Genomic DNA, 22,843 nt, shown 5'->3' on the forward strand with positions numbered 1-22,843 from the left:
CACAAGACGAATTTCCCTAGGGGCTTGCTTCGCAAGACGAAAACGTCTTGCAAGTTTGTTTCCTTTTTCTTAACACCGTTAATACAGTTGCAACTTGACTTCGAGGAGCAACTTATAGAACGCAGTGTACACAGTAGCCTTTGTTGAGGTTTTTAAAGACTTTGGTGATTTTTGAAGCTTTTCCAAAACTTCTTTTGCATCCATTTGGTAAGTTAAGCTTTTAAAACTTTTTTTTGGGGGGGGGGTTTGGATTTTGGGTTGGGGTGTTTGGAATTCAAGGACTTGGTGTTGGGGAGGAGTTTGCAAGAATCTGGAAGCTTGTGTGTTTTTTCTGCATTTTTATGATTTTTTGTGACCATTGGGGCACTCTGCTGTTTTTTTTAAAAAAATCTGGATTTGAATTTCTGTGTGCTGGGTGGCTGGGGGAACAGTTGGGGAGGGGTTTGCAAGAATCTGGAAGCTTGTGTGTTTTTTTCTGGCATGGAGAGGCTGCCAGTTCTGATGTTTCTGCGGCTGAAGACTTTGCAGCGGAGTTCCTGGAGGTTGTGAAGACGGAGGGCTACGTTCCACAGCAGGTCTTCAACTGCGACGAGACCAGGCTGTTTTGGAAGAGGATGCCCAAAAGGACTTTCATCACACAGGAGGAGGCCAGGTTGCCTGGCCACAAGCCCATGAAGGACCGTCTGACCCTGCTCTTCTGTGCCAACGCAAGCGGCGACCTGAAGACCAAGCCCCTGCTGGTGTACCACTCGGAGAACCCACGGGCCTTCAAGAAACACAAGGTCAACAAGGAGCGGCTGAGTGTCATGTGGCGATCCAACAGTAAGGCTTGGGTCACACGTGTGCTGTTTGTGGACTGGGTCAATCATACTTTTGGCCCTGCTGTCAAACAGTACCTGCTGGACAACGACCTGCCGCTGAAGGCTTTGCTTCTGATGGACAATGCTCCTGCTCATCCTAAAGGCCTTGAGGAGGACTACTTGGAGGAGTTCAGCTTCATCAGCATCATGCTCCTGCCGCCTAACACCACGCCACTGCTCCAGCCGATGGATCAGCAGCTCATCGCCAATTTCAAAAAACTCTATACCAAGGAGCTTTTCAGGCGATGCTTCAAGGTGGCTGATTGCACCACCATCACCCTGCGGGAATTCTGGAAGGACCACTTCGACATCGTCACCTGCTTGAAGATGATCACCGCGGCCTGGAACGGGATCAGCCAGAGAAATTTGAATTGCGCTTGGCGCAGCCTGTGGCCGGACTGTGTGGCACCAAGTGACTCTGATGCACCAGAGTCAACAGTGGTGCAGGACATTGTTGTCTTGGGGAGGACCATGGGCCAGGAGGTCACAGAGGAGGACATCAGCGAGCTGGTGGAGGAGCATGACCACGAGCTGACCACCCAGGAGCTGGTTGAACTGCAGGCAGAGGCTGCGCAGGAGCAGGCCTCGCTGGAAGAGGAGGAAGCAACTGAGGAACAGCTGTCCTCCAAAGAACTGAGGGACATTTGCCTGAAGTGGAAGGATGTGCAGGCTTTTGCACAGCGGCACCACCCTGACAAGCACGTGGCACATGACCTTGTGAACACTTTTGATACGAGGGTCATGTCGCCTTTCAGGGAGGTGCTGAAAAGGCGGATGAAGCAGCAGACCATGGACAGGTTCTTCAGCAAGAAGCAAAGAGTGGAAGAGGAACCTTCTTCGAGTTGTCCCCCAGAGTCTTAGAAAATGTACTGTACACTTTGTTGATTTTTAAATGTTTTTCTGTCATGTTTAGAAACTTAAATTATTGTTCCTTCAATTTTTGAAATGCTCTTTACAGTATGTGTGACTTTAAAGAGCACTTAATAAACTCTTGTTGTACCAAACTTGGCTTTGTTTGGACTTTTTTTGACCATAGGAACGCATTAATTGAATTTCAATGCATTCCTATGGGAATTCGTGATTCGCAAGACGAAAAATTCGCTAGACGAAAAAACTCGTGGAACGAATTAATTTCGTCTTGCGAGGCACCACTGTACAGCCTGTGACAGCTCAGTTGGAAGAACATGGGACTTTTAATCTCCAGGTCATGGGTTCGAGCTCCATGTTGGGCAAAAAGATTCAGGCATTCCAGGGGGTTGGACTAGATGGCCCTTGTGGTACCTTCCAACTCTACAATTCTTAGGGTTGCCATGTGGCCTCTTTTCCCAGTAAATGTCTTCTTTTTCAGGGGTAAAATTTCTGTCCTGGACGATTTTTTGTATTTGCCAAAATGTCCTCGTTTTTTTATTTGGTATTGGCGTTCCAGGAGTGTTAAAATTGGACAAGCGCTAATTCAGACCTGAGTGCTTGGTTATTCCTTTACTTATTTTCAACAGCTGTCTCCTTCTTTCCCATAAAAGAAAAATAAATCAAGGCATCAAACAATATGATAGGAAATTAAAACAATATCAAACAATAAAATGCATGCAATTGGGCTAAAACAACAATAAAACTCAATGTCAATATGCTGAAGGGGGAACCTGTCCATCAAAAGGAATAATGTGATGAGGCTGAACTTCCTTTCTTGTCTCTACATCAGAAAGCACCCATCCTGTGACTCACCTACTGTGCTTAAGATAGAGGGTGACAGGGAGGGCCTTAGAGGATTATCTAAGTAATTAAACTGAGAGCCAGCATGATACAGTGGTTAGAGTTTCTGGGTTGAGCCTATAGGGCCATAAAAAGGATCCTGCAGGATCAAACCATAGGGCTATCTAGGCCAGCATCTTCTCTCCCACACCTCCTCCCTCCCCCTGCCCCAGGCACTGGCAAATGTGTCCTCTTTTTTGCTCTTCAAAATATGGCAACCCTAACAATTCTGATTCTATGATTCAACAATGCATTGTTGTAGGGGGGTGAGGCTTGTATTTGCTAGAGGTGTTACCATTTTAGGTGATTCAGTCTGTGATCCTGCAACCACTTACCTGTGAGTGAACCCCACCAAAGTGAATGAGCCTTCCTTTTGAGCAGACATGTACAGGATCACACTGTCAGTCCAACAATGTTATCCCGAGGCAGGCCAGTGCAATGCAGTTCATAAAATAGCTGCCCAAATAGCTCTGCCATGCACTGCCTTCAATTTTCACTGCAAAACTGTAAGCCTTATTTCAAGAGTTATGTTGCATATCAGCATGTCTAAAATCCACTGGGTATAAATGAAAAATGATTGCTAACTTTAAGAAGAATTGCACAACCTATTCCATGATTAAATTAAACATTCATCCCTACACCCGCAGCACAGACTCAAAATCCCATAGATGCATGGAGTTCTGTGCAAAAAGGCACTTTCATATCTGAAGAAGTCCATGCACCTGTTTTTGGATAGTTAAGTGAGTTATTAGTCAAAACTTTGGTCACAAGCAGCATCCAAATCAGTAAAATGATCATAAAACAATCAATGCCTCTAGGAAACTGCCTGCCTCTAAAATAAGGCAAAACTCCAACTGTCCAACAGAAAAGTAGCCATTGAACGCATGACAGGCTAACAAAAAGGCCCTTTAAAAACTTAGGCAGGAATAACCAGATGAACAAATATAAGATGGGGTACACCTAGCTTCCTAGTAGTGCATGTGAAAAGGATCTAGGGGTCTTAGACCATTAAGCTTAACATGAGTCAACAGTAGTAGATAGGTAGCCGTGTTTGTCTGCCATAGTCAAAATAAAAAAAATTCCTTCCAGTAGCACCTTAAAGACCAACTAAGTTAGTTCTTGGTATGAGCTTTCGTGTGCATGCACACTTCTTCAGATACACTGAAGTGTATCTGAAGAAGTGTGCATGCACACGAAAGTTCATACCAAGAACTAACTTAGTTGGTCTTTAAGGTGCTACTGGAAGGAATTTTTTTTTATTATGAGTCAACAGTGTGATGCAACAGCAAAAAAAAGCTAATGCTATTCCAGGCTGTATCAACAGATGTATAGTATCCTGATCAAGGGAAGTAAAAATACTGCTCTATTCTGTCTTGGTCAGACCATACCTGGAGTACTGTGCCTAGTTCTGGGCACCACATTTTAAGAATATTAACAAGCTAGAATGTGTGTAGTGACCAAGATGATCAAAGGTCTGGAAACCATGCCTTATGAGGAATGTTTGAGGGAGTTGGGTATGCTTAGCATTGAAAAGAGGAGACTTGAGAGGAGATATGAGATCCATCTTCAAATATCTAAAGGGCTACAGAGGATACTAAGCTAAATAGACAATTTGAGCGACTTTGTTGATTATGCCTATTCTATACAAATGAGCTCTAAAATTATAAAAATGCTACCTGCACATCTGAAGATTTCCAGTGGAAGTCTATTGGTTTCAAAGAAACCAGGAAAACCAGGCAAATGTCACATAATCACTGCACAGGTAATTTGTTATTGACAAAATGGGAAATGTCAGAAAAGAGGCAGTTCTAGGTCATCAACTCTGTTTATAAACAGAGGGGGAAATGTAAAATGTTTAACAAGACAGATATAATGATTAACACACTGTCCTTCATTGCTGGACTTAATTTGAAATTGTATTGGGTTTTTTGAAAAGTAAATGTTCTTACAATGGTAGCAGTTTCTTTAGGTATTTTGACAGATAAGAGCTATTCTGTTTCAAGGCATTCCAAAATAAAAAAAATATGGATTTGATAAGTGGCAATTATCAGGCAATGTGCTGTTTTCAGTTCTGATATATTTTGTATTTGTGATTTCAAATCATTTCCTTGATTCTTTCTTTTGCCACATTCTAGCATAACCAAGAGCTAGAACCTAGGGTGGAGCTTAGCAGATGAAGCACATGTGATTACAACAATGAAGGAATTAGTTACTGTGGTTCTCAGTGGCTCCTCCCTTGAGTTCAGAGGGACAAAGTAAATAAATGAGTTGCAGCCTAGGGCTATGGTTTAGAATTCTGCTCTGCAGTGGGGAAAACTGGTCTGGAAACCACAACCAAAGATGGAAAAGGTAGCCTTCTTAGCAAGCAAGCATCTTTAAAAGCCATAGCAAGTTTGAGGAGCCATACATGTTTTCCCTAATAGCAGGCGGCAGATATATATCCAAATGATTACATTTCAAAGACTAACAAAGGTTTAGCAAGAACTGCAATATGTACGCCCAGATGATTTGGGATTCTTTCAGAATATTTAAATCTTCAGGTGGGGGCTAAATATAAGGAATAAATAAAAAGTGGCTCCATGCTCTTCACATTTACCGTCCTATTGATTCTTGTAGGTTGAATTATGATTCCTTCATCAGAGATAAGCACTGAGGCTTAGAGAAATAACGTTATCTAAGGCCACCATTGAATTCATGGCTGAGCTAAAATTTGAACCTAGGACTTCTAGGCTTGTAGCCTGTGCTTTATACTTCTGCATGCACAACCACTCTACCATATTCAATCAAACTGTCATTTTAAAATCCACAATGACAAAAGTTCAGTTGTGTGTATCAGTTCACTGATAGCGCTGTCATGTAGCTCAAGGGAGCACACAGAAATATAATGACTGTTATTAAATTGCAAATCTTCTAGTGCCACTGACTCCCAGGGATAAGTCACTTAACTTCTCTGGATTTAATGGAATGGGAATGCAAGTAATTCCTTACTTCATAGGGCTGATATAAGGTGGTAATTGACATTTACAATGTGGCACACAGTTGTAAAAGCTTTTCCTTGCTTTCATTTCACAGCAGTAGTTCTCAATACTCTGTAATGTGAAAGCATCATGCAGATTTCTGAACGTGTTGCCGACATTCAGGCTAAACGCTTCCCAACTGAGATGCGAGAAGGTACGGTACTTCAGAAGCACTTCATATCGGGATGCAACCAACTAAGTGTTACTCAGAGGAGACCCATTGAGATGAATGAACCTCAGTTAGTGATGCCAATGAGCTTCATCTACTCAGAGTAGGACTAGAATTGGCTGCAACCCATTTTATCAGAATCCATCAGTGTTGGGTGGGACCTAAGCATTTATCTAGTCCAAACTCCTGCTCAGTGTAGGAATGGCAGTGTAGGAGGATGCATCCCTGACGGATGGCTGTCCACATTCTGCTTTAACAGCTCAGGTGAAGGAGCAGCCACCACCTCTCAATAATCTCTTACTTTTTGGAAGCTTCTCTTAGCGTTGAGCTGAAATCTGCTTCCTTATTTTCACCCATTGGCTCTGATAATGGTTGGCTGTTTCTGTGTGATGATGAGTATGGAATGTTCCATCAAAATGCAACACATGAAAAAACCGCTCTCTAATTCTCTTAGCAGATGTTTTTTCTAAATATTTGCCTGCCATCTAGTGGCTCAAAAAAGTAGTTTCGATTAACACTTTTGTCACTGAAGAAACACACATTTATTTCAATGTGATTGTTCCTTCGGTAAGCCGTCCTAAAGGGAAAATGTTTTTTAAAATTCTTTGAAAATGTTGTGGCAACAATCTTGGTTTCATAAAATGTTCTCCCAATAGAGGTTTGTGCGGTGAATTGCCATTAGATGTGCTGATTGTTTGCAACTAATACAGTATTCCATCTTTGTATTTTCCCTTTTATTCCCACAGCAGCTCTGTTTAATGGGTATGTTATGTCAGCTATACGTCGCATCCACTCTAGGCAATTAAAGTGCATGGCTTCAAAGATGCTGGGAGCTGTCGTTTGTTAAGGGTGCTGGGAATTGTAGCTCTGTGAGGGGCAAACTACAGTTCCCAGGATTCTTGGGGGGAAAGCCATTGCTTTGCATTTATGGTGTTTGGAAGCCATGGCACATGTGCAACATGTGACAGGCAGTATGAGATTCTGGCATTCTTGGATTGAAGAGACCTTCTGTGCACCTTTCCTCCAAGCAGCCACATTTTGGCACTCTACACAAATAGACTGGCTCAGTTTTCACATAACAGGTAAAGGTAAAGGGACCCCTGACCATTAGGTCCAGTTGTGGCCGACTCTGGGGTTGCAACGCTCATCTCGCTTTATTGGCCGAGGGAGCCGGCGTACAGCTTCCGGGTCATGTGGCCAGCATGACTAAGCCGCTTCTGGCGAACCAGAGCAGCGCACGGAAACGCCGTTTACCTTCTCGCCAGAGCGGTACCTATTTATCTACTTGCACTTTGACGTGCTTTTGAACTGCTAGGTTGGCAGGAGCAGGGACCGAGCAACAGGAGCTCACCCCATCGCGGGGATTCAAACTGCCGACCTTCTGATCAGCAAGCCCTAGGCTCTGTGGTTTAACCCACAGCACCACCCACGTCCCATTTTAGCATAAGAAGACATTTTTATCATAGCCATTCCGGATGAGGCTAAACTGATGCAGGATTGGAAAAAAAACATTTAAAAAATAGCAAATTTAGTACATTAAAGAAAAACAGTGCAAGTAAAACACAAACAGAGCCCGTTTATTTTACAAACAAGAGGCTCACTTTGTGCACAGTGCTTCTCACTTACACAAAAAGGCAGTGGGGGGAAAAAAAGAAGCAAACAGCAAGGCTCTCCAGGGAACAAACACAATCCTAAAGCCTGGCTGGCTAGGTGTGGCCATCAGCTCAGAGAATGCTCAAAACCAATATGATTCTGATACAGGCTAACACTGGGCTAGCATATGGGGCTGTTCTTGAAGCAGTACATGCCTCCTCCCCAGTGCTTTTTTTCTGGGGGTACGCGGGGGTATGCATACCCCTAAACCTTTTGTGAATCTAAGTTTGGCCTCATTGAAGGGTAGTATTTCAATATGAGTAGGAAAACTCCTAAACTTTTTTTAAAAAAGGAAAAAAGCACTGCTCCTCCCTATCTGCTATAGTGGTTGTGCTGGATAGGCTTCAAAACGTGGTATGGAGTGTAGTAGGGCTAAATTTCAGGCAGTACAACCAGTCTCACGGTTTTCCAGTTTAGAGATACATAGGAAGGAACTCTTTGCCATAGCTATACTTTTTAGTTGGATGGTATGGTAGGCCGTCAGTTGGATGGTATGGTATTTTTATTGGGGAAATGTTGGAGGCTATAGTAGGAGGCTATCCTTATTTCCATTGGGTAAATGTTAAGAGTCTATAGTAGGATGCCCATATATTCATTGGGGAAATGTTGGAGGCTATAGTAAGACATCCCTATTTTCATTGGATAAAGGTTGGAAGGTATAGTAGGACGGCCCTCTTTTCATTGGGGAAATGTTGGCGGCTTTAGTAGGATGTCTCTATTTTCAGTGGGGAAATGTTGGAGGCTATAGTAGGACATCCTTTTTTTCAAAGGATAAAGGTTAGAAGGTATAGCAGAGCGTCCCTATTTTGACTGGATAAAAGTTGGAAGGTATAGTAGGGCGTCCCTATTTTTAATGGGGGGAGAGTGGAGGATATCATAGGACGTCCATTTTTTCATCGGAGAAACGTCGGAATATAGGAACGCTCTCCGACCCCCGAGCCATCTGAAGGCATCCTGCATTTAAAAAAATGTTTCACGTTTTACTATGTTTCAATATATGTCGGGGGCCGCCCAGACTGACCCACCAGTCAGACGGGTGGGAATATAAATCGTAAAAAAAAAAAAACACCCCATGACGGAAGGGGACGTCCCTATTTCCATGGGAGAAAAGGTGGAAACGCTCCCACTTCAGCAGCAGGTGAAAACACTGAAGCCGCCCACCCCACCTCAAACAAAGGTGCCAACCCTGGGGGCGCCCACCTTAACCCGCCCTCCCCCAAAAGCCAACCGTTCCGGAAAGAGCAGAGCCAACGGCTCCCTCGGGCCTAACCGCCCCTTCCTTTGCCGTTGACGCGCCTCTTAACCTTCCTTCGGAGTCAAAGCGGCGGCGGCGGCGGCGGCGGCGCTTGGTCCCTCAGGCCCGCTTCCTCCGGCGCCGTTTAACGACTCCCCGCCTCGCGCCCGGCTGCCTCCTCGCGAGGCGCACGCGGCCCTCGGGCGGCCTGGCGCGCTTTCTCCTCAGGCCTCCTCGCGCGGGGCCTTTCTTCCCACTTCTGGTTCCTTCTCCCCGAGGGCCGCGTTTCCCCCTCGAAAAACGCCGCCGAGCCGCTTCCTCCTCCCTCAGGGCCGCTTTCGCCTGGGCTGTTGCTGCCCTCGCCTCGAAGCCGGCGGCTGTGGTTGGAAAGGCCGCCGCCGCTTCTTCGTGCCTCGCCTCAAAGGGGGAAGACCACTCCCCTCCTCGGATTCAGGCCCAGGTAAACGGGATTGTGGGGTTGCTCCCCGAAACCTGTGGGGAGGGGAGGGGGAGAAATTGCGGAATTTAAAAAAGGGCGAAAGGAAAGGGTTTCGTCCCGTTTCCCATCCTGCTTTCGGGGAGTCGAGGCTTGAAATTAGCTTTTTCTCGCTCCCCCCCCCTAAAAAAACACACGGTATTTTCTTGCTTCCTCGTCTTTTATTATGTCCCTTTGACTTTCCAAGAAAGTCGGTATTTTAGCTACCCGGAAGTGAAAGGAGCTTTTCTGCAGCCCCCCGAATATGTTCTGCAGCCGCGCCAATAAAAACCATCGTGTGTGTGTGTGTGCGCGCGCTATATATATACAGTATACACACTATATATATATACAGTAGCTATATATAGATATATATGCATACTGAGGGGTCTTTGGGAACCCCAATAAAATATTTGAGAAGGCCAGGCCTCCCCACAGTTGATGGGCATTTTAAAGAAGGTTGGAAAACGTTTATGGACTATATGGGAAATAATTGTGTATAGCTGAAAACGCAGGCAGCGTTAAGATAAATTCAGCAGTGTAAATAGATTTTGGTGGATGTAATAATCATGGAATACTGAATGGTATAGTTTTTGTAAAATATGCAGGGATTTATGACATGTAAAATGAACCATGGAAAGAGAAAAAGGGAAGTCATTGATATCTTAAGGATATAAAATTAGTATTTTAAATGGTAAGACAGAAAAATTAATAAAAAATTAAATACACACACACACAAACAAAGTTGATGGGCATTGCCATTCAAATGGTGCGTGTTGCACACCACATCATGTGACTGATTATGCAGAGTGGGGATTACCCCCCCCCCCATATTTTATTCCAAGTTGACACAACTGTATCTATCTATCTATGAAATCCCATTTGTCTGTTGCAGCAAAATAACCTCCACGCGGCACCTTAAAGAGTAAACAAATAAGCTTTCTCTGGTCTACCCAGTACATGTGTACATATATGCGGTTTAGTATTCATAAGCAGGGTAGATGGGTTTAAAATGTGGCTATTTGTATCCTGATTTAGGCTCGGCTGATCTCAATCTGGTTTCCCAGTGGTTTGCACCTTTCCTGGAAGCAGTCTTGCAAATGTGATCCCAGAATCACAACATAGTAGAGTTGGAAGGGAACAGAAGGGTCATCTAGTCCAACAGTGCAGGAATCTTTTGCCTAACGTGGGACTTGAACCCGCGACCCTGAGGTTAAGAGTCTCAGGCTTTGCCGCATGTTAGTATGATTGTTGTTTACATTTCCTCATTTTTACAAGAAAGCTTTGTATCTCTACAGGGAAGCTTTGTATCTCTATGTTTTGCTTGCTATCCTTTTATATATAGATGGAATGTATTTAAAAGACCCTTTCTTAGGACCAGCATATTTACCGTTTGTGAGGCTAATAATCCAGTCCTGCGCAGGTCTACTCAGAAGTAAGCTCCATTAAATTCAAGTGGGACTTTGGCAAGTGAGTGGAGGACTTTAGCAGAAACAGGGAACATAGGAATATGCACACTGGACAGTTCTCCTCTTCCTTCCTGTGTTGTTCATTTCTGCTTCACCTTCGCCCAGCTGCACCCTCACAAAAACAAAATATTAAACAAAATTGCTATGCCCATTATTGTCCAGGTTGGTCAGATTTAAAAAAGAAAAGAGGATAGTATTCCTGCATCTTTAATAATTGTTCAGTAGGGGGATTTTGAGCAAAAGATTCCTATATTGCAGGGGGTTGGACTAGATGACTCTCATGATCCCTACCAACTACAATTCTATGATTCTGTTAAATATATGGAAGCACTGTCCTCTTTTTCAAAAACCTGGCCACTTTATAAGAGGTTGAACAAGGTTTGATAGTTCCTGGGTAGACTATAGCACAGGCATAGGCAAACTCGACCCTCCAGTGCTGGTCCTGTTAGCTGGGGATGATGGGAGTTGTAGTCACAAAACACCTGGAAGGCCGAGTTTGCCTATGCCTGCTATAGCAGTTTTATAAAGTGAAAATGAAAAACCTGCTTTCAGTGCAAGTATTCATATCTGAGACGTATTAAAATGTTCTTCAGTTACACAGAAAAACCTTTTACTTGATGTATCTGGTAAAAGCACTGATTCAGTTTAGAGATGCACCGTAGGGATATCTAGATTATTTTATATTTGCCTAGATGTTGTTTAGTCATTATTTAAAATAAACTTTGTGTTTGAATTTAAAACAATAGAAACAATGCAGTTTCTATTTTTAATTGTTTTTCTCCACCCTGATAAATGAGTGCAGGGGAAGAGAGGGAAAAGACGGTTTGGTCAAGTGTTAATGGGATGCAAAAAATAAAAATCGATTAAAGCACAAAAACACACACACTTAAGATTTTAAACTACATGACTTTTCCATGTTTTCTTCAATGCTTTACAGATTTTTTTGACTCCTCCTCCCCCAGCTGTTTCTGGACAGATGAAAAGCTGTGAATATTTTGAGATATGGCAGGTGAGATAAGATTTTTGGAAAATGTTTTGGAGAGAAGATGAAGCAAGCACAGCAATTTACTAGTCTTTCTGCACTTTGCATACATCTTGTCCCTTTAGTTTGTTTACATATTAGTCTACTTTTGGGTGATGTTTAAAAACCCTGCCATTATACAGCACTGTCTCATGGTTTGCATGTCGCTGAGATCTTCCTTTTTAATGCTAACTGTAAAATATAGAGATGACTTTGCAAAACATTGTGAACATCTCTCATTTCTTATTACTTCTTGTTAATTTCATAAATTGCATCTTTCATCTCAGTCCATTCTTTCCCCTAAATTGCTTAACTTTTTACTCTCCTTCCAGTTTTCTCTAGTTTCCTTACCTGTATTATTGCCAACTGTACTAGAACTGAAGAATGCATTTCCCCACTATGTGATAAAAGAAATCATTTGATTATTTAGATGACTCAGAATATTGGACTGTTAGTTATGTGTAGAAATAGGCACTGTCTGACTGATCTTTTGAGGCTCAGTAATTTAGGCTTAGGGTATCACTTAAACTTACCGTATAGATTTGGTTATATTTATATATTAGAAAGATTTAGGTAAAGGGACCCCTAACCATTAGGTCCAGTCACGGACGACTCCGGGGTTGCGGCGCTCATCTTGCTTTATTGGCCGAGGGAGCTCGCGTACAGCTTCTGGGTCATGTGGCCAGCATGACTAAGCCACTTCTGGCGAACCAGAGCAGCTCACGGAAACACAGTTTACCTTCACGCCGGAGCTGTACCTATTTATCTACTTGCACTTTGACATGCTTTCGAACTACTAGGTTGGCAGGAGCAGGGACTGAGCAATGGGAGCTTTATGTACACAGAGCCCTAGGCTCTGTGTACATAAAAATAAACGGTTACATAATTTCCAGTAATATATAAAGAGAAGCATGGTATTCAAATATGATATTTATTTTGATGTAGTAGAAGATAAATATAATAAACTTGAGACTTTGAGTTGGTGTGCCCTATTGGCAGGGAAATCTGAAAACTGGAATGGTATCAAACCTGATGACAGAACTGTCAGTTAAAGTCATATATTACCTGATTATGTCAAACTTTATTTTGGTTTTCCAGGTAGGAGAGTTTCATCTTTGTCAACAAAATTTCTAGATGTAGACCTGAAGATTACTGATGTAAACTACCATCCAAAAGAAGTTCTTGTGAAATTTCAAGGCAGATATAACACAGATTGTGAGTTTGATTACCATATATTGCAAAATGAAATACAGCAGGTATCCAAAGTGAAAGACAGTGTTGGGATTGGCGAGTTTTGTTTAGTAGAAGACTCTGCTTGTGGAGAATGGTACAGAGGAAGAGTAGTACAAAAGAAGAACTACATCTATGAAGTATTTCTTATGGATAGTGGGAAAATCCTGGCAGTTGATGAGACACATATTGCTTCTGCTATTGATGAGTTGTTTCAACTTCCTCCCAAGATGGTTTGTGGAATTTTTGGAAATATACTTCCAGTTGAAGAAAAATGGACTCCAAAAGCTCTGAATTACTTTTCGTCATTAATAGATTTGCAGATTAAAGGCCAAATACAAGCCATTCTACCACACCAAACATTTCTGCTTGACGTGCCAAAAATCACTAGTGATGTTGTTGAATTAAAATTAGGCAAACTTGTTGATGGAGATACATTCTGTCTTATTGTAGAAATGTTAACTGAATTGCCACAAGAGCTGCTTTGTAAACAGATGCCAGATTTACTGCAACAAAAATATACAAGGCCGGATTCTGTATTATGTAATGATCGAATTCAATCAGAAGTTCAACCAATTATGAATAACCTTCAGCCGCTTTTATCTATTGGTGGGATAGAGAAAGTAAAAATATCAGTGGCAGTCAGTCCAAGTAAATTTTATTGTCAACTGCTGCAATACCAGGTGGAGATGGATGAGTTGACAGCAAACATGTCTTCCTGTTACGAAACTAGTACAGAAAATGTTCCCTCCTGTGAGAATCTAGGAGTCCTCTGTGCAGCAAGACGGAGAAATGGACAGTGGCATAGAGGAGTGATACAACAGCTGCTTTCTGATAACAAAGTGAATATTTGGTTTATGGATTTTGGCAGCTATGAAGCTGTGCCTTCCAGTTGTGTTTTAAAGCTTCAACCAGAATTCATGTCAGTACCTAGGTTTTCAGTTCCTTGCGCACTTTCCTGTCTTAGTTCTCAGGATGAAACTGTAAGAAACGATCAACTAAAAGAATTCAAGGAGGCCTTGCTAAGACAAAGTGTTGTTCATGCCCACATTGATTTATTCAATGCTGATGAACATTTGTATTACGTTACACTTCTTAAACAAGAGTCTGCAATGCATTATGAACATCTACCACAGGGGAGTGAAGTGATTCCAAAACTTGACCCATCCTTTAAGACCAAAAAATCCTGTACAGGTGAGGATATAAAAATCTCTGATACAGATCCTGTGTATGCCGACTCTGTTCATAGGAATACTGTACAATCAGGAGATGATTCAGATTCAAAAGGCACTGATTTAATGTGTTCTCCTTTAAGAATTCCTTGCAAGAGAGCAGAAATGCAAATCGGTTCTGTCTGTGTTGCTTTTGTAGTATATGTCTTGAATCCATCAAATTTTTGGGTTCAAACTATTGATTGTCGAGATGAGTTTGAAGCCTTGATGAAGAAAATTGCAGCTGTGTATGATACAAGTGAAACTGTTGACAAGATTCTAGAAAATCCAGAACCTGGAAAACTATGCTGTGCCCGGTATAGTAAAGATATGCATTACTACAGAGCTGTTATCAGGGAAGTGATGGACAAGAGTATTGATGTTTATTTTTTAGATTTTGGCAATACTGAAACTGTACCACTCTTCAATGTGAGAGTTTTGCTTCCAGAGTTTCTAGAATTACCAGCTTTGGCCGTTTGTTGTTCACTTGCTAATGCATTTCCAATCGAGGACATATGGATTAAAAAAGAAACTGACTTCTTTAAAAGCATTGTGTTCGACAAACCGCTCACACTGCATGTAATTGCACAAAAAACCAATAAGTATATTGTCAGTGTGCAGTATATGAATAACTCAGAACAAACTGATGTTGTTTTGTCCATGGTTCAGGCTGGATATGCAGAATATTGGGAAGTAAAGCAAGATCCCTTTCAGAACGTTGTGGGAGATTCTAAAATGCAATGCTCAAAACAAAAGATACATAAAAAGAGTTGGCAGAAGAAGAATAAATTGCGGAGTCCTCTGACAAAAGAGCATGCTGTTACCTTCCCGCGGTGGGAAAACACACTTTCAGATAAATTGGGAAACACATCTGGGAAAGGTGATACCCCGAAGCCTTATAAGGAGTATCGGTTTAAACCAGGAACTGTATTTGATGTCGTATGTTGTCGTAGTACTTCACCAGGTAACTTTTTCTGTCAGATGCGATCTAAACTGCCAGAGCTATTTAACTTGATGCAACAAATTCAGTATTATTACAACACTCAAAAAAGCCCATATGAACTTGGACAACATGCCTGTGTTGTGAAACATTCTAAGGATGGGAAGTGGTACAGAGCTGCTGTACAGCAACATGTGTCCGAGACAGAAGTTGATGTAGTATTTGTAGACTATGGTAACCAGGAAAGAGTTTTGTCAAAAGACCTCCAAGCTATTCTTCCAGAATATCTGGTCTTGGAATGCCAAACATTCAGATGTTGTCTTAATACGGTCACTGAATCCTTAACGTTTGACCCATACAACTGGACTGCAGAGGCATGTAGAGATTTTGAGCGCTTTGTTTCCTCTTCTAATGATCTGCTGACCTGTACGATTTCTGCCCTAATTCTTCGGAGCCCCAACTATTTATATAATATTGTTGACTTACAGACTCCATTCACTACTTCGCAGCAGTTTCTCTTAGAATGTGGTCATGCCCAGTCTCGCTCTTTTGAATTCGCAAGGTCCCTTGTGCCGCCATTCTCTCTGTACACATTTTATTATTCATCTTTTAACATGAAAATTGGAAATGAAGAAGGGGTGTGTATAACACATATACACAGCCCTACAAAATTCTATTGCCAACTAAATAGAAATGTAGGTGCTATAGACAAACTGTTTGAAAAGATTGCAGAGGTCAGTCAAATGACAGGCTATACAAACCAGCTAAACACTTGCAATTTATACTTAGCAAAATATTTTGAAGATGGCCTCTTCTACAGAGCTTTAGCATCTCCTATGGGCTCATCAGATTACTTGCAAGTATACTTTGTAGACTTTGGGAATAAACAATCAGTAGCAAAAAGAGAAATGATTCCTATTCCAAATCATGCTTCAGAATTATTATTTACTCCTATGCAAGCTATCAAGTGTTACCTTTCAGATCTAAAAGATGTTGAAATTACAACTGAAATAAATACATGGTTTGAGAAGAATTACTTGGGGAAAGAAATGAAGGCGGTAATCGTATCTAAGGAATCTGATGGGCAGCTTGGTGTGGAGTTGTATGATGGAGATCTACAGATAAATAGGAAGATTAAAGAATTATTGAAGCACACACAAAAATATGGTGTTGACCCAAAAATTATAAACACACCTGCAGAAAAGACTGTTGGAGACAAAAACGTGTTGCATAAAGTCAAGTCAGAAGCAGTTAAAAGAAAAATTAAAAATGAAGTAGTTGGTTGGAAGAGAGAAGCAGAAAATGAAGCAAATCCTGGCAATCAGAGTGCTGGAAAAGAAATTGCAATTGATCTGCAGAAACAGAGTACAAGGTCTGTAAAGCTCCCAGCAGCCTCAGATAATACAGAATTGGCCTTGCAAAGCAATCCGAGACAGAGATGCAGAGATACATATTGTGAATCTTGGACTGAGTGTGATAGCCCTCCTCGCGGTTTGAAGAAGATGCCTCCAGATAAAGAGTTGCAGATCTTGAAACAAAAATATTTTGGAGAAGAAAGGTGTAGTGGTACCAGGAAAAAGTACACAAACCTTCCACAGCCTCATATCCAGGCAAATTCCAAAATGTTAGTTTATATTTCTTCTATAACTAGCATGTCAAGTTTCTATATTCATCGTGCTGAGGATGAGAATGAAATTGTGCAGCTTGCTGAGAAGCTGAATGGAGACTCACTGGTTCTAGAGCCAGAAACACATGCTGAACTCGAGGAAGGTGACATGGTTTTAGCAGAGTATGAAGCCGATTGCTGCACATATAGAGCTGTCATTAGAGGTATTAAATCAGAAAAATCTTTTGAAGTAGAGTTCATTGACTATGGTAACTCATCAACTGTGAATGTATCAAAAATATACAAGATGGAAAAGGTTTTCTTAAATTTTCCAAGATTCAGCATACACTGTTTTCTTAGCAAAGCAAGATATGCATTTCCAGATAAAAGTTGCAGTAGTGATATGGCTGCCTGCATTGCCAGTAAAGTAAATAATCAACTATTAGCTTTAGAGTTTTTACAACAGCATGGTGAACAGTGGGAGGTTGATGTATTCTGCCATGAAATGTCAATGAGCAATGAGATAGGTTTACAGAATATGAGTCTGTTAAATCTTAATGAAGTCGTAAAACATCTTCCAATAACAGATGTAGATACTGATGGTAATGACCAAAGTAAAAAATCAGAAAGCCGAAACGTGTCTGAAGTATTAATAAAAGCTGGACATCCTTGGGAGAGCCACCCTAAGATTCCCTGTCAAAAAATAAAGCCTGGACAGCTAGAATTGGCTGAAATAGGTCACATTTCAAGAGATGGACGTTTCTATATAAAATTGAAGAAGGATGCACAAATATTTTTTGATTTAAACGTGATGATTACCCAAGAAGCTGAGAAGAACTCCTTGCTTGCAATGGAAAATATTCAAGAAGGGTTAGAATGTTTGACAAAATCAAAAGAGACCTTGAAATGGTATCGATCTGAAGTTATTAAAAAGTATGTGAATGAGGGTCACATGTTAGTTTTTTTCATGGACTTGGGAGAATATGAAATGGTGTCATTTCATGACACACAGATACTTAGTGACAAGTTCAGGAGTATTCCCCGGAATGCAATGCCTTGTAAATGGGCTTGGGCTGAAAACCTAGTGGACATGTCTCTTGAGAGTGTGTTGAAGATTATAAAATGCCATGAGATCAAGATCTTGTTTCTGAGATACCTAGAATCTACTTTTATGTGGGAAGTGGATATTTTAATAGATGGGATTCTGCTTTTGGAATACTGGAATCAAAGATCTTGCCAAAGGGTGCTGGAGAAATGTAACTTACCAGAAAATATAAAAATGGGCAAAACAATGCCTAAATTGTCATTCAGACCAAATTCTGTTTCCTGGGCACCATTCCAGAATGATCAGTATTATACTGGGTTTGTGACGTCTGTCACTGATCCTTCAAACTTCTGTATCCAGTTAGAAGACTCATTTAAGTCTCTAAACGCTTTGTTCAAGTTACTCTCTGACCTTCCAGAAAACCTGCCTACAATTCCACAGGAGCTTGTCGTTCCTGGTACCAGTTGCTTGATAAAAATTGGATCTAATGAAAAGTGGAACAGAGTTGAAGTTTCTGAAGTCTCCAAACTCTCCAATCTCTTAATAGTTACTTTTATTGATGATGGGTTATCAGTTCCGATCCCCATTTCTGATAGTCACAAGCTCAAAGTTATCCCAGAAGAGCTTGCTAAATTACCTCGATTAACTTATCCTTGCTCTTTGTTTGGAGTGTCACCTGCTGATGGGGAACACTGGAGTGATGAGGCAAAGCTTAAAATTCAAGAATTTCTTAGTAGACAAGGTCTCGCATTTAAGCTGAAACAGTGCCACAGTGGGCAGAAGCTAGAGGCTGTTGTGTTATGTGATAAGAACAATGCAGCAGATATATTGGTTGCTTCCAGATGTGCTGTGTATTCAAAAACTCCATATTATTTTGGTTCAATTAATAGTGCAGAGCTTCATCCATTGAATTCACAGATATGTGATTCATCACAAATATGTGGTCAGAAGAATTTGGATGCACAGATTGCTCTGCTGTCAGTTGAGGGGGGAAAGCCACAAAATTCAAGTTTGCAACTCAGTTGTGCTTGTGTTAATGTTTTGAGAGGGAACAGCTCAAAAGGACTGTGTTCAAAGAGAAAAGAGTGGCACAAAGCTTGCTTACACATTAATGGAAGAATGACTGAAACTCGGCTTAAGTATGACAAGAGATTTTGTGAGAGAGAAAGGCGACTCTATAGTACAGGCATACTGTCAGAATCAATCCACGAAATGCATGATCTTATGGGACTGAGCACCAAGATTGATGGGATGCAAATTTATGAAGAGAGCCAATCACACGAATGCTTCACTAGAAAGGTCAGTTTCAAATATCTTTTAAAACTACCCTTGTTCCTTCCTATGTATTTAATAAGAAAAATATTAAACCCAGATGTAAATGCAATGAAGCCTGGGATCCAAAGAATCATGTACTTAATTTTCCATGCCCAAGTAGGGGGCACTGTGAGCTTCCATGAACACTGGGATCAGTTGCCCTATGTTGTTGTTGTTGTTGTTGTTGTTGTTGTTGTTGTTGTTGTTGTTGTTGTTGTTGTAGTAGCAGCAATAATAATAATATTAATAATGTTTATTATTTATACCTTTGCTATCTGGCTGGGTTTCACTAGCCACTCTGGGCGGCTTCCAGCACATAGAAAAATAAGATAAAATGTCAAATATTAAAAACTTCCCAATACAGAGCTGCCTTCAGGTGTCTTCTAGTCTTCTAAAAGTTGTGTAGTTCTTTATATCGACATCTGATGGGAGAGCATTCCACAGGGAGGGCACCACTGCTAAGAAGCCCTCTGCCTGGTTCCCTGTAACATTTCAGTGAGGGAACCACCAAAAGACCCTCAAAGGTGGACCTCAGTGTCCAGGCTGAACAATGAGGGTGGAGACACTCCTTCACATATATTGGACTGATGCCGTTTAATCCAATGTGGTTTTCACCAAACCTCTTTAAGGTGTTTGTGTGTAAATTTAAAGCAGAACATGGATTTAGGAGGGGACATGAATCCTTCCTCCACAGTTGCTTTTCTTCAAATTTCCTTTTAAAGCTGTTCCCCCCCCCCATAGGGCTTACTTGCAATCTACTAGGTCCACTAGAAGGAAAAAATGTTTTTTTTTAGGGAAGGAAATAGGGGCATGTTTGTTCTGGAAAAGTCTTAGTCATTGTCATATTCATAATAAATCCTTCTCTTTCACACTCGCAAATTCCTCTTCGTAGGAATTTAAAAGTGATCTAGTCTTGACACTTAAGTTTGGTTTGGCCCCAATATTCTATCCACATGAATGTGACTCTGTATAGTTCCAGTTTGGCAACAGTGGAAACTTCATGTATTTCTGGAAGTGATTATGCGAAGTCCCCACATATGTAAGGCATGTCTTTGAAGTCACGCACAAAGAATTTCAGGTCAGTTGTTTTTGAAAATGTTTCATTTGCTGTCTACATAGAGCATCACTTTACATTAAACCTAGGCAGTTTATTGTGTTTGTTTTGTCCCTAATCATGTATTGAAAATTACTTGCTTTCCAGGTTAAAATCTGATAAGAAGAATTTCAACAGTTGGAAACAAGTAATGGATCTGGATGCCAGTCAGCGCATCAACTTTCACGAGAGAAATTTTAAAAGGAATTATTTAAAAGGAATTACACTTCCGTAATCACAAAAATAACAACAGTCCATGAACCCGAAACGTTTGTAACAGGTCTACAAGGTTGACCTTAAGCTTGCAGCTTTTTGTTAATTTTCTCTTGATTTAATATTTGCTCTTGTAATGATCAAAAGGGAGTGGTATCCTTGCCAACAAGTGCACAATGGTCCTCTTACGTAGTATAACGTTTCACCACCATTTTATTATTGAAATTTATACTAATACATAACAGTCATTTGTAAGTTTTGTCTGGTTTTCAAAAATAACCAGCGTCAGCCAACCAGATTCTGAGACATTGCAATAAATGTTCTACATGGTTTGATTGATGTACTCAAGTTGGAATTGCTCATGTATTGGTTTTCATAAGGGAAAGTGGTGAGAGAAGCAACAGCTTTTTGTTCTGCCATTTGCTGAGTTTTGTGGGTGTTTTCTTTAAACACACTGTTATGGGAACTGCGCCTACCAAGGACTGCCAGTCTAATGTTTACCAACCAAAAAAGCTTGATCTGACCTAAACTTCATAGGAAGTTGGTCTTTTGATTTCAGTGGAACTTATTTGCAAGTAAGTGCATTTGCTGAATGCAAATATAGTTGCGAACTACCACACGTTTTGGCATTTTCAGTGTTTCCTTTTACAATCCGCTGCTTAATTCACACATTAATTAGGACCCAACACACACACACACACACACACACACGTTTACATGCAAAACAGTGTGAGCAAACTCTGCAATACATTTTATTGTATGTGTGTCATGTTGTAATAGGAAAAGCTGTAATACATGAATATTTAGTTATTAGGTCATAAGGAAAAGTAGTGCTGAATATTGATTTGTGTTTTAGCTGTCTTTCCTATTTTAATTTTCTTTGTGTATGTTATCTGATTAGTCATAATGCTGATGCTTACATCACACAGGTATAAATGTATGTGTATCAGGTGTCCAGGGAGCCTCATACGTGTACCAGGGCACGCCGAATCTCACTTTTCTATTGCTGAAAGTCATGCTGCACTGGATCCCAATTGTGAAGGGTCCCCAACTTAGTGGAGTTCCATTGAGAAGTGGAAGTTCTACCTGTAGCTCAGTGTATTCTGAGACACATGTACAGTCTGCTAATATACTTGATCTGCAGCATGTCTTATAATCTGCTGGTTAATTTCCACAAATGGATGGTATATTTTAACCAATGAATCTGTCTTGTTTGTGCCTATGTGATTTGTTTAACACAATTGGCTTTAAAAGTGTTCCCACATTAGTCTTTTGACGGGACAAACAGGAGATTGGTTGCTTCTGCATCTTCATCTATAGGAACTAGAATTGTGTGTTGATGTACTATCGTATACGTCAGAATTTTCAAAGTAATCCAGTTGCTAGATTTTATTCAGCTACCAATTTAGCTTGTATGCTAGGAAATATGCATGTAGCATAAAAATTATTCACATTCTTATTGAACCTACTAGAAAAAAGCAGGCCTTTAAAATTTGTATTTTAAGTTTTGCAGGATATATGTAAACTCTGTACATACTTTGTTTACTGAAATGAGAGTGCTCTTTTATTTAAACTGATGGTAACAACAATAAATCTGTGGTAAAGGTTTAGGTTGTCTATTGCTTTCTAGTACAACACTGTCCTAGCACTTGCTGAAAGCTTACTTAGTAGAAACAAATATAAAATTAAGTCCTGCTGCAATCAAATACATGCTACTTTTACATAAGGTATCAGGGACAGCGGTGTTTTCATGCCAAGCAAAGCAATCATAATATACAGTAAATCATATAGCTGCTGCTGCTGCTGTTCGGAATCATTTGGTGCTGTTTCAGTATTAAAAGCAGGAAGCAGTTGGCATTGGGGTTTTTTCCAGGGTTTGTTGTGAAGACATTGCTGGTATTTAAGTACTGCTGTACCTTTTTCTGGGGGAGTATAAGGACCAGCAACCAGTGTAAATCTGCAGTAAACAAGAAACACTGCAAGGTACGCTTAGATTTTAAATGCACATTTTCTCTTTATTAATGAGAAGCCTAGAATGACTCTCACAATTGAATGTCAAGTACAACAGTATATCATTATACGACATGGACTGCAAAAAAAAGCATCCCCAAAAGGAGGAAATTGCTTTACAAAAAGTTGTTGAAAAGCCAAGTCAGGAGGGTCATATTTCTCCCAAACGCTTGGGAAATGTTGAAGACCACAGCATTAGAAGCTCAACCCGAGTGTATACCAGAGATTGTGAAAGGTACCGCTAGGGCCAAGAGGATGCCAGCAAACAAAGAGTCAAAGAAGCTGTTGGCTTTCGCCTTGGGTGGCTTTAAAAGAAGGTAAGATAAATTCATGGTGGATAAGTTTATCATTGGCTATTGAACCTGAGGATGTAGTCTTTCTACAGTCAGAAATGACTCTGAATACCAGTTGGTGGAAACCTCAGCGGTGGAGAGTGCGCTTGCCAGAGGCATCTGATTGGCCTTTATCGACTAACTGACCACCTAATGGGTTCTGAGCATCCTTAGATTTTGAGCATAAAGCCTGATACCTCCC

At 40.9% G+C, this 22,843-nt stretch overlaps 1 protein-coding gene and 1 long non-coding RNA gene across 2 annotated transcripts in view; one reads left to right on the forward strand and one right to left on the reverse strand.

Annotated features, from left to right (window-relative positions):
- LOC310703496 overlaps window positions 1-22,843 on the reverse strand; it is a 529,088-nt gene that overhangs the window by 26,624 nt on the left and 479,621 nt on the right. The window lies entirely within an intron of this gene.
- On the forward strand, window positions 8,776-21,907 carry TDRD15 (tudor domain containing 15). Its single transcript, XM_083495384.1, has 4 exons — window positions 8,776-9,142; window positions 11,564-11,635; window positions 12,746-18,978; window positions 20,195-21,907. Exons 2-4 carry the CDS (start codon window positions 11,629-11,631, stop codon window positions 20,204-20,206), a joined length of 6,252 nt encoding a protein of 2,083 aa, XP_083351510.1. The 5' UTR covers window positions 8,776-9,142; window positions 11,564-11,628; the 3' UTR covers window positions 20,207-21,907.

The sequence above is a fragment of the Podarcis liolepis genome, assembly GCF_965112155.1.
Source record: "Podarcis liolepis genome assembly, chromosome: 3".
Classification (NCBI taxonomy): Eukaryota; Metazoa; Chordata; class Lepidosauria; order Squamata; family Lacertidae; genus Podarcis; species Podarcis liolepis.